At 38.4% G+C, this 12101-nt stretch overlaps 1 protein-coding gene across 2 annotated transcripts; it reads right to left on the bottom strand.

Moving 5' to 3' along the window:
• Positions 1–1317: 1317 nt before the first annotated feature.
• On the bottom strand, positions 1318–10230 carry cdk5rap3 (CDK5 regulatory subunit associated protein 3). Of its 2 annotated transcripts, none has more exons than XM_057825186.1 (14): positions 10065–10230; positions 9884–9932; positions 9424–9555; positions 8453–8553; positions 8320–8368; positions 8051–8229; positions 7854–7990; positions 7639–7783; positions 2431–2526; positions 2227–2308; positions 2062–2150; positions 1753–1958; positions 1483–1654; positions 1318–1418 (listed from the first exon to the last, which is right to left on the bottom strand). In XM_057825186.1, exons 1-14 carry the CDS (start codon positions 10068–10070, stop codon positions 1353–1355), a joined length of 1509 nt encoding a protein of 502 aa, XP_057681169.1. In that variant the 5' UTR covers positions 10071–10230; the 3' UTR covers positions 1318–1352. The 2 variants fall into 2 exon arrangements, with proteins under 2 accessions (XP_057681169.1, XP_057681170.1); XM_057825187.1 differs by having other exon boundaries at positions 9884–9929; positions 10065–10182.
• Between the last annotated feature and the right edge of the window lie 1871 nt (positions 10231–12101).

Genomic DNA, 12101 nt, shown 5'->3' with positions numbered 1-12101 from the left:
TAAGCGATAGTTATGAGGTAGATATCCGTGACCTTTTTACAGACACCATTTTTTCATTGTGACGTAATTTCTTTAAAAGTTTAAAATATGCCAGTGAATAATATTTTAAAGTCGTTAGTTTTTAAAAAACTAAATATTAGACATTAATTAATGATTCTAAGCTAAAAATGATAGACATTTCGAATAATAAATGTAATTACTGAGCTTCTTTTTATGGCTGAAACTGCTTTTTCAGACTTGTCTGTGTTTTCTGCCATATACAGCGGTACCTCGACATACGATTGCTTTGACACACGATCTTTACGACATCCGATGTAAAATTTGACTGGCCCTTTGTTTCTACATCTGACGACATGCTCTAAATATGACGATTTATGACAGCACCGCTGTTTGTCTTCCCGCTAGACGGACGCACGGCATATTGTGAGAGAAATCATCATGGATTCCAACAATATTAGTGCAGGTGGTGGAAAAAATGTATGATGTAAACATGATACAACGCATACACACATGCTTTTTATGGAAAATAATTCAATTATTTTTGTTCTGATGGTAATAATGTTGAGCTGTGGCTGTTGGTTTACGCTCACCTAACAATATACTTATGTTCCAATTTGCTAATATGTTTTGAAAAATGAAAATCCTGTTCAATTGAAAAGTTTTTTTTTTTTTAAACCCAGATATCTCAAAGTAACACATTTTAGAGCTGTAATTGCAATACTGTGATACCGTGAAACCGTGCTATTTTTGCTTAAGGTTATCATACCGTCAGAATCTCATATCGGCACATGCCTGCTTAATACTTAAATTTTATTCTCCATAGTACTAACTCATTGCATTCCATTGATGGAGATTATCCATGTCATTTAAATTGGCTGCGAATGCGTTTGTTTGAGTGCCACTGACAGCGCTAGACATCCAATCATTTTGACTGGAAGGGGTAAAGAAAGGATGGATTGGACGTCTACACTGTAGTGCCATCAACGCAAGTCAATGAGTTAAATTATTACCCATTAAGGGTGAATGAAAGAAAAAAGACAACATAATTATGCATGAAAATGTTTAATCCATTTTTAGCTAAAAAAAAAAAATGTTTGTCCAGCATGCAATGAGATGTTTTTAATTCGAAACATGTATCTTTGGTCATTAAAAGTTGAGAAACAATGCTAATGTGCATGTTTGCAATCAATCAGTTTTGAGAAAAGTGTGTCAAATATAGGACAGATGACAGAAAAATAGTTGTTCCCAAAATTGGATGGACAGATCTAAGTTAGACTGCCAGTTTCGGGTTTGACAGAACACACTGGAAAAGACTGATGAAATGAAATAAAATTTTATTTTGTCCTGGTAAATTATATGATGACGCCCATCAGGTTGACTGGCCGGTTGTTGTAGCGCTTGGAAATGTCCCCTTCAATCTGTCAGAATTGAATTTAAGGATGCATGGTGCTGTAGGAATTGTGCATTAATGCTGAAAATTACCAATTTTTTCAGGTCCTGTGTACGTTCTGCCAACAGGTCGATCTGAGGCTCGAGCCTCGACTGTTCCTCCAGGGCTTCTCGCCTTTTCTCCACCATGCTCACGGCCTTCACCTCCAGAATGTCGGCCTGCTTCATTTTCTGCCTCAACACTTCTGTCACGCGCTCCACGTACCTGCTCGCAAGCATTTATTTAGTTTTGGTTTGGTTAAATGGATGCTATCCCCCTTTTTTTAAGTCCAATGTTTTTCAGTGTGTGTAATGTCAGCATACCGCGGTGAAGCGAGGATCATGAAGAGGTGCTGCATCCGGAGAGACGTGAGCCGGCCCAGCATGTCCTGAACATCCGAGAGCATTTCGCGGACATGCTCGCTGCTCTGGATTTGAATGACGCGCGGTGCCGACTGGAACTGACTCATGGCCACCACGTCGCTCTCTTGGCCCATTTCGGTGAGGCGCTGGCTGAGGAACGTTTCCAGCTGCGCGGGGATGGGAAATAGGATGCCGTTTTGTAGCAGGCAAAGAATAGACAAAAAAAAAAGCTACAAAAAACAATCAATATAACTTGTTACAAAACGTTACCTCCATGAGTTCATCGATGAACTGTCCACGTGACTTGGCGTTTTCCAGCAAGTTCAATGCATCGTCGCCTCTCGCCACACCTTCAAGACCTACAATGATGAGCCTCATCTTTAACAAACAAAAATTCTGAAGCTGTCCAACTGGTACGCATGGAACCTCACTCACAGTCTGTGCTTGCTTGCACAACCTCAATCTCAACGGGAGCGGGGTCGCCGTCTCCCCAGTCGATTGTACCGCTGCCGCCATCCTGTTGGCAGAAGTGAAGAATATAGGACTTAAGTAAATCACGTTTTCAACATTTTCCTTTGTTACAGAGTCTTCTTGTGAAAAGCAGTATAAAATTATTCTCAAAATTCTAGTGGATCAGACCTCTGAGCTGGGCTCCACACTAATGCCCCAGTCAATTCCGTCCTCCACCGTGATTTCAGAGCTGGACTCCTGGGTGCCAAAGTCTCCCCAGTCAATCTAAATAACAAAAATAAAAACACAAGTGAAACTTTCCTTCTTCACCTATATTTATAATCAGAGCGACAAATGCGTCGCTTAACACAAACAGCTGAACCACGTATTACTGCAAGGAAGCTTAGATTTCCCCAAAATGTCAAAAAAAAAAAAGTGATCAAATGTACTAGTCCTTCTCAAAAAATTAGCATATTGCGATGAAGTTCATTGTTTTCGGTAATGTACTGATAAACATTAGACTTTCAGGCTTACTGCCTCAATGCCATGCCGCATTGAAGCAGTCATTTCTGCAAAAGTATTCCCGACCAAGTATTGAGTGCATAGCTGATATAATTAATTGAAGGTTGACTTTTTTTGTATTGAAAAACACTTTTTTGTATTGGTCGGATGAAATATGCTAATTTTTTTAGATCGGGATTTTTGTTTTTTCTAGACTTTTTTGCCAAAATCATCAATATTAAAGCAATAAAAGGCTTGAACTACTTCAGTTGTGTGTAATGAATCTAAAACACATGAAAGTCTAATGTTTATCAGTACATTACAGAAAATAACGAACTTTATCACAATATGCTAATTTTTTTAGAAGGACTAGTATACTGTTGTTTGAACACGTCATTGACTAAATATGCACTACAACTAACCCTGGGCGATTGAATGATAACAATAACTATCGTCATATAATTCTTGTCAACAGAAAAAAAAAAAATGTTCGAAAAAAGGCGTTAAGATTTAAACTGTAATAACACCACCCGACCACTGAAGGGCACTAAAGCGACATAAACGATCGAGCTTTCTACTGTGGACACTTACAGTGAAGAAAACAAGTATTTGAACACCCTGCTATTTTGCAAGTTCTTCCACTTAAAAATCATGGAGGAGTCTGAAATTTTCATCGTGGGTGCATGTCCACCGTGTGAGAGATAACCTAACAAGAAAAATCCAGAATTTTTTTAGCAATTTATTTGTGTGATACAGCTGCAAATACATATTTGAACACCTATCAGCTAGAATTCTGACCCTGAAAGACCTATTAGTCTGCCTATTAAAAGTCCACCTCCACTTCATGGATTATTCTAAATCAGATGCACTTGTTTGAGGTCGATGGTGGCATAAAGACATCTGTCCAGAAAATCAGTACGGCTTAAACTTGTAACATGGTCAAGACTAAAGAGCGGTCCAAAAACACCAGAGACAAAATTGTTCACCTCCACAAAGCTGGAAAGCGCTACGGAGCAATTGTCAAGCAGCTTGGTGAAAAAAAAAAGGTCCACTATTGGAGCAACAATTAGAAAATGGAAGAAGCTAAACATGACTGTCAATCTCAATCGGAGTGGAGCTCCATGTAAGATATCACCTGGTGGGGTCTCAATGATCCTAAGAAAAGTGAGGAATCAGCCCAGAACTACAGGGTGACCCAAAAAGATGCGTACCCATGAAAATTTCAATTGTGACTTTGATTAAAAAGCTATTTATTTCAAATTACAACCACACATTATTCAGTTTATGGAAGACCATTCACCAGAGTTTCAGCTATTTCTGTCAATTTTTAGTCAATTTATGGCTTTCCCAAGATGTGTTCCAAATGTCCACCATTCCGTTGCAAGCAAACCTGTACTCGTCTGACAAAGTTGTCAATCACTTTTACACACTCCTCTTTCGGGTTGGGAAGGGTTGTGAGAGCTTCACAATGGTTTCAGCAAGACGGGGCACCACCTCATACAGCCAACGAAACCATTGCTTGGTTGAGGCAGAGGTTCGAAGAGAGACTCATAAGCAGAAGATGCGATGTGGAATGGGCCCCGCACTCACCAGATCTTAACCCCCCAGATTTTTATCTGTGGGGTTTCCTCAAAGACAATGTATACCAGGGAAATCCACAAACAATTGAGGAACTGAAAACTGCCTTCACAGCAAAAATAAGAGCCATCCCGAAAGAGGAGTGTGTAAAAGTGATTGACAACTTTGTCAGACGAGTACAGGTTTGCTTGCAACGGAATGGTGGACATTTGGAACACATCTTGGGAAAGCCATAAATTGACTAAAAATTGACAGAAATAGCTGAAACTCTGGTGAATGGTCTTCCATAAACTGAATAATGTGTGGTTGTAATTTGAAATAAATAGCTTTTTAATCAAAGTCACAATTGAAATTTTCATGGGTACGCATCTTTTTGGGTCACCCTGTACACGACAGGAATTGGTCAATGAGCTGAAAAGAGCTGGGACCACCGTTTCCAAGATTACGGTTGGTAATACACTAGATGTCATGGTTTGAAATCATGCATGACATGGAAGTTTCCCCTGCTTAAACCAGCACATGTCAAGGCCCGTCTTAAGTGTGCCTATGACTATTTAGATGATGCAGTGGAGTCATGGGAGCAAGTTTTGTGATCAGGTGAGAGTAAAATAGAACTTTTTGGTTATAATTACACTAACCGTGTTTAGAGGAAGAAGAATGATGAGTACTCTCTCAAGAACACCCTCCCTAATGTGAAGCATGGGGGTGGTAGCATTGTGCTTTGGGGGTGTTATTCTGCGAATGAGACAGGATGAGTGCACTGTATTAAAGAGATGATGACTGGGGCCCTGTATTGTGAGATTTTGAGGTACAACCTCCTTCCTTCAGTCAGATCATTGAAGACAGGTCGTGCCTGGGTCTTCTAAAATGACAACGACCCGAAGCAAACAGCCAGGAAAACCAAGGAGTGGCTCCGTAAAAAGCTCAACAAGGTTCTAGCATGGCCTAGCTGGTCTCCAGACCTAAACCCCAATAGATAACCTTTGGAGGGAGCGCAGACTCCGTGTTTCTCAGCGACAGCCCAGAAACCTGACTGATGGGTGGGCCAAGATCCCTTTGCCTTGTGTGAGAACCTGGTGAAAAACTACAGGAAACGTTTGACCTCTGTAATTGCAAACAAAGGCTACTGTACCAAATATTAACATTCGTTTTCTCAGGTGTTCAAATGCTTATTTGCAGCTGTGTCACACAAATAAATCGTTAAAAAATCACACATTGTAATTTCTGGATTTTTCTTTTTAGATTCTCTCACAGTGAGCATGCACCTTCAATGAAAATTTCAGACTCCTCCATGATTTCTAATTTCTAAGTGGGAGGACTTGCAAAATAGCAGGTTTAATAATTATTAATAATAATAATTATTATAGCAGTTCAAATACTTATTTTCGTCACCGGATTTTTCTGGTTTGTTTGTCCGTCACATTTTTTAAACTAAAAATTTTCTCTTGTCTTTTTATTTTGTTGACATTGTCAGACACTCTAAGACTTCATGCATAAAAGGTTTTAACATGTTGCTGAGTGGAAATTAAAATCATTTATAATAAAATATTTTATAATAAAATAAAATAATTTATAATAAAATATTTATACTTCTTTAATTTTTTTTGATTGCATCAATTTGCAGGTCTACCTCAGATTTTGTGTTCAAATGTTCAACATTTTGTTAACTTTTAATTTTGTGCAACGTTCCTCATATTTGTGAAATGTTGTGTAGTAGTTTGTCACCATGCATGATGCATCTTTGTTCTGACATTCAAGATTGGTTAAACCAGCATCTGGTTTTCAGTGGAAAAAAACAGACTTCAAATTTGAAAGAAAAAATATCGTGATAAACAACGATATTGACTGATAAGAAAATGTTTATTGTGATAACAATTTTTGTCAAATCGCCCAGCCTTAGCTACAACGCGCTCAACCTTTGTTCAGAATTAGCTTCTTATCCCTGGTTACGATTCGGCTTGCTTTTTATTAATTCGCAAAGTTTCACAGTCCTCTGACTAGCCAAAAGTTGAGCTACTATTTCTGGTGTTTTTTTTCTATTGTAGCTGCTTGTGTTTGGAGACTTCTGGCACTCTAGTTTCTTTCCCTACAGAAACACAAAGCACTCACAGCAGACACATTTTCCTCTTCCCCTCATTTAAAGATCAGCATCCACCACTGCTACTAATGTCTGTTTTACTTGTTTAGTGGCTGTCAAACGTTTTACCAAGAGCAAATAAATACTTCTCTGAGAACCACCATTATGAACAACATTGAAATAGTAATGCAACTGACAGCTTTTATTTATATGTTAGCAAAAACAAATACTTCCTCTTCAGGAACCACCTTTATGACTAATGATAAAATAGTAAGGTAGTTGACAGAGGTGTTATTAATGGTAAGTATCCCTAACATTATTATGAGGTAAATGAATGAATGAACTGTTGTGACATTATGGAGTTTGCATGTTAGTGCTTCGCTTATTTATATAAGAAGAAGAAAGAAAAAAAAAACACTATGGTACTTAAATTATTCTATGAGTTGTGCATGGAAAATAAATGGAAATTTTGCTCCTATAGAATAAGATCCAGTTCAGTTTTTAACTGGTGTGCTTGGGCAGTAATTCATTCACGTACCACCAGAGGGGGTATGTGTATCACTGACAGCAATTGTACAGTACTACTTGACGATAACTTAGCTCGTTGATATTTTCGTAAGGGCATGGTGGCTGAGAGGTTAACACGGTTCTGAGATCAAGGGTTCAATTCCGGGCTCTGGCCTTCCTGTGTGGAGTTTGTTCTGCCCCGTGCCTGCGTGGGTTTTCTCCGGGCACTCTGGTTTACCCTCACATGCGTGGTAGGCTGATTGAACACGTCCGTAGGTATGAGTGAGTGCGCGAACAGTTGTACGTCTCATTGTGCTCTGCGACCAATTCAGGGTGTGCCCCGCCTACTGCCCGTAGTTAGCTGGGTTAGGCTCTAGCTCCTCCGCGACCCTCATGTGGAAAAGCAGCATGGAAAATGAATGAATGAAATATTTTCACAAATTTGTTACTTTTTCTATTTTTGCCTTTTTAGTTACCATTTAGTTCATATTCATAATATTTGTTTTAAATAATAAATGATATACCTTATTGGTATTTGACAAAACGTCAGTCACAAAGGCACATCAAACACCTTTTCCTTCTTGATACCATTACCTGAAGCTCTAAGGTTTGAAAAAAAAAAAAAAAAAAGTAAACTCCGGTAGCATAAAACCCTCAGAATTTGCCGCAAAAGCTTGACTGCCAAGACCTTGTCGTATCTCTGTATACACTGTGACATGTCATGCCGTACGTACCGTGTCTTCAACCGGCGCTTCCTCAGGTGTCTCCTCCACCTGCGGCCTTTCCACCACTGTGGGTACATTCCCGGTCCGCCACTCGTAGAAGGTGGCGTTCCCTCTCTTCTGTGCGAAAGTCAACATAGGAAGAACTGGTTCCGACCTGCAGACAAATACTCCTGAGCTCATGGACAAGAAATGCGCATTCTTGTTTTTTATGGTTGTATGCTCACCACTCGCATACAAAGTTGGTGAAAGCAGCGTAAAGTTGGATTTTCTCTTCAAGTCTGGCGGCATCCGTGCCCACTTTGTCAAGAACATCAGGGAGATCTTTGACCAGACCCTGAAGCTCACGAGGAACGTTGTCACCCTGGATAAGACACATCATGGTGACAATAAGGAAAGCTTGTATAGTACAAGGTGAACTCACCTTGATGCCGTACTGTTTACAGGAAGTATAGTAGTGCTCCCGTAGTTTGGCGGCCGAGCTTTGGCACTCCACCTCCCGCCGGCTCATCTCCTGTTGCAGCTGCTTGGCTTTGGCCAGCTGCTTCCTCATTGCCGGACCTTCGTAGCTAACGTTGCGACTTAGCAGGCTGGCTAACTCACCTGTCATAAACACATATACACAAAAAAACAACTGCTGCATCTTTTCTGTTAATTTTAAGATTTTTTCTGTTTTAAATAATTTGCACCAACCCAAATAGGCATTATCTGCCTGGTACAAATTGACAATCTCATTCCAGTCCTGCAAGCACACATTAAACAGTTACTAAACTTTTGAAGTGACCTCACATACAAAAAGGCAGAAGCAGCTTTTAGGGGTTTTTACCTTCATCCTTTGCGAGGAATATTTGCCAAAAATATTCTTGGATGACTCTTCCGTTCCCTTCAGGATCTCCACAATTCTCAAACAGTGGAAGTAATGGATGTCTGCACGTAAAGGGTCAATTAGGATCTAATTTTACAAAGTACAAACACATATTTTTGCCAAACTGCAGCCTGTTGTGGAGTGAATTAAGTTAGGTTCACTCCAACAGCACTTGTATTTCACCCCCCCCCCCCCCCCCATGTCCAAACCAAACAAGATATCTGTGTGCCCATCCCTTCCCCAAATGCAACACAAGCCATCCACCACCAATTATATACGACAAATAAATGTCAAATTCGGAGACTCCATAAAACTAGGGTTGCAGCTATCGATTATTTTAGCAGTCGATTAATCGATGAACTATTTAGTTCAAAATAATTTGAGTAATCGGATAAGGAACATGAAAAATTAAAATTCCTGAGCTAAGCCTCAAACGGTAAAAAAAAAAAAATTAACAATGAGGAATGAGGATCGATGTACAACAAAAGAACAGCTGGCTAACTTACGTAGCAGAAGTTCGCTAGCTTAAATGCTATAAAATGCTAACTTTTTTTTTTTTTTTTTTTTACAATGTTCTTAACAAATGGTTCAGACACATAATCCCACAAAAAAATGGCTAAATATGACTTGAAACTAAATCATGAATGCATAAAAAACATTAGCTCAAACAAAAACTTAGCTTACGTTGGTCTTAACCGGGAGCAGTTTGATTCAGCCATGTGAAATGAGGCAGACCAGAGGGCAGTGTATCCACTCTAATCAATAAAACTAAATGCAAACCCTTTAAAAATAAACCATTACAACGCCACTTTAATTAAACGAATACTCGAAGCAATAACATTTCATTAGAATATTACTTTCTGATCGAATACTCGAGTTAATCGATTAATCGTTGCAGCACTACATGAAACCGTAGGTGGATGGACACCTACAGGAACCTGAGAGGAGCTGCTTGATCTCCTCGTTCTCTGGCATATCCTGCATGGCGGAGTTGATTTTCTCTCTGATCCCTTGAACAGCATTCTGCCATTTGAGATTGCAGTGACGCCGATCTGTCAGCCAGTCTAAACAAACACGTTATCAGAAATCATCCAATTGATCTGGAAATATTTACTGTAGATAAAACATGCTCATTTATACCTATACCAGTTGTGGTCTCAACAAATGGCAGATGGTACAATTAAGATGTGTATTCAGCACTACTTAAGGACACAGTACATACTTTATAGTTAAGTTTTGTTTGGCAGTGAGCTCGCAAGAATTCACACCGCTCTACTTTCCTATGGTTGGTGAAAGCATCACCACATTGGATACTTATTTCTGCATTTACTTAGATTGAACTGGACTAAAATATGAGGTTCGACGTAAACAACATAATCTTTACAGACTTACCTAAAAGTTTGCTGGTCTGAATGTCAATTGGGACGTTCTGAATGTTCTGCTGAAGTGAGAAAATAAAAATGTTTTGACACTCACAGTTACGTTAGAAACGTTATGCTGCAAGAAAGTAGAGATATTGACGTTTAAAAACGTTAGGTAAATGAAATTAAGCTAAATACTTTATTCTTCTTACCTCCATTATGACCTCTCCTTCTGTAAAATCTTGTGCCTGTCTTATTCCATGTTTATTTGAACGTTTTCTCTGGAGAAATACTCATTATCCGGTTGTGACACGTTACGAGAGGGTGGGCTAATAGAAGGGGGCAATGTTACGTTTCCAAAACAACACACCAATCAGAATTAGTTTTGCTCAACTTGAGTTCTGATTGGTCGTTTCACTACTTCCGTGCTTTGTGATGTCATGATTTTTTCCAATAGCCTTTATTTATAAATACAAAACACCACAATTTAACGTCAAAGGGAAACGGCGATATACAAATTACTTAAATATTTTATACATTGCACATAATTTTTTTTTTTACATGCTTTGCCATTTGTAAGTAGTCCTAAAAAGTTGTTTAACTTAATTTTCAAATGCGCCAAAAAGAGGTTTATGATTAATGTATCATTATTTGTCAATATGCCATTTAGCCAAAAGTCATTGCAAAAGTATTAAAAATAATAATACAGTGATATCAAGTGTGTTATTTTTTAAAAGAGCTCTTGAATATTTGAATAGGTTTCTCAGCGACAAACCTGTTCTTCTTTAGTCTTTGAAGTTAAAGAAACCACACTTGAGGTAAAGCATCCTGTTTACTGTAATTTTCGGACTATAAGACACTACTTTTTCCCTCATTTTGAATCCTGCGGTTTATAGTCCAGTGCGGCTTATTTGTTGATTTATTTGGGTTAGCAGGTAACACTTTATTTGACAGCAGCGTCATAAGACTGTCATAATTATGACATGACACTATCATGGGCATTAATGAATGCGAATGACAGACGTCATGAAGTATCATCCGGCAAATTATGTCACTAACTCCCTTTATGTCCAGCTTGAATCTTTTACATCCATTCAAAAGTAAGATAATATGCAGTATGCCACAAAATGACATCTGTCATTAGCATTTATTAATGTAAATGGAAGTGTCATTTCATAATTATGATAGTCTTATGACAATTTTATGGGGCCACTGTCAAATAAAGTGTTACCAAATACCATAGCTTACAATTAATAAAACAACTGGAAGAGTAACTGAAGAAATAATTACCTCAGATAATTAATTTTGATTGTTATTTACAGCTGCAGTGCTGCAATGCATGCCAGGAGGCATGTTGGACGACAACAGAGTTGACAGCAAGTGGCAGCAGAGGTTGACTGTCTCCCCCAAGGGAGGAGGGATAGCCAAATGAAGCTTATTTAGGTAATGAGGCATTGCAGCCAATTGTTTCAAAGCTTCATGGTGGATCATTTGGTCTTAGACAGTCATATGATGCCAGTGTTTTATCGGTTAACCCTTTAAGGTCTGGGCCTATTTTGTCTGATTTTGCATGCCTTTGAAGTTGCCTTTATATTTCAAAGAAAGAATTGTTTACGATGGCCTGGTTTGGTCCCTTTTTTTGTGACACCTTGAACTTCATGTCCAAATTGTTGTTTCCTTCACTGACCAATTATAAATCATCATTTTGGACCCAAAAAGACCAAAAATTCCAAAATCGTTTTGTCAAAATTTTTAATATTCTAGTCCAATTGACAACCAAACATGCGTAACGAACCGTTTTGAAACTTTGTAATATTTATTCAACATGTTAGGATGAACATTCAACCAAAAAAATTTAGAATAAATAGTCTTATATTTGACAATTCAACATAAACAACAGGTATAGCCATAGGCATTTTTTGCCTTTATACATGCTCTAGTCAAAACAGGTTATATACAGCAGACCAAACAGTGAAGAACAGTGAAAAAATATATACCATCTAACACAAAAAGTGTTTAGAGGCCATCTCTTTATGAGTTTAGGTATTGCGGCCCATCGCCTGATGAAAACTATGTACACACAATCAAGCTTCTTGAACACACATTTATATACACAAATTGAGAAGACTGATGTGGGGAAAAAAATATATAACATTGGGGGAAAAAAAGCATTTTCAAAAATATTTACAATAAACAAGTTAAATTTTTTTCAGTCATGCCACTCCGAAAAGCAGTTTCGTCCTGGAGTT

This window comes from Corythoichthys intestinalis, chromosome 21, assembly GCF_030265065.1.
Source record: "Corythoichthys intestinalis isolate RoL2023-P3 chromosome 21, ASM3026506v1, whole genome shotgun sequence".
NCBI classification, from domain to species: domain Eukaryota; kingdom Metazoa; phylum Chordata; class Actinopteri; order Syngnathiformes; family Syngnathidae; genus Corythoichthys; species Corythoichthys intestinalis.
The sequence above is the reverse complement of the archived record's forward strand: the minus strand, read 5'-3'. Positions and strand labels throughout refer to the sequence as shown.

Excerpts from the sequence above, each read along its gene's own strand:
- cdk5rap3 (XM_057825186.1), bottom strand. Across the intron at positions 9,556-9,883 it reads TCAGACCAGCAAACTTTTAG|ACTGGCTGACAGATCGGCGT; the intron begins GTAAGTCTGTAA and ends GTGTTTGTTTAG. Across the intron at positions 2,309-2,430 it reads GTGTGGAGCCCAGCTCAGAG|GATGGCGGCAGCGGTACAAT; the intron begins GTCTGATCCACT and ends TTCTGCCAACAG.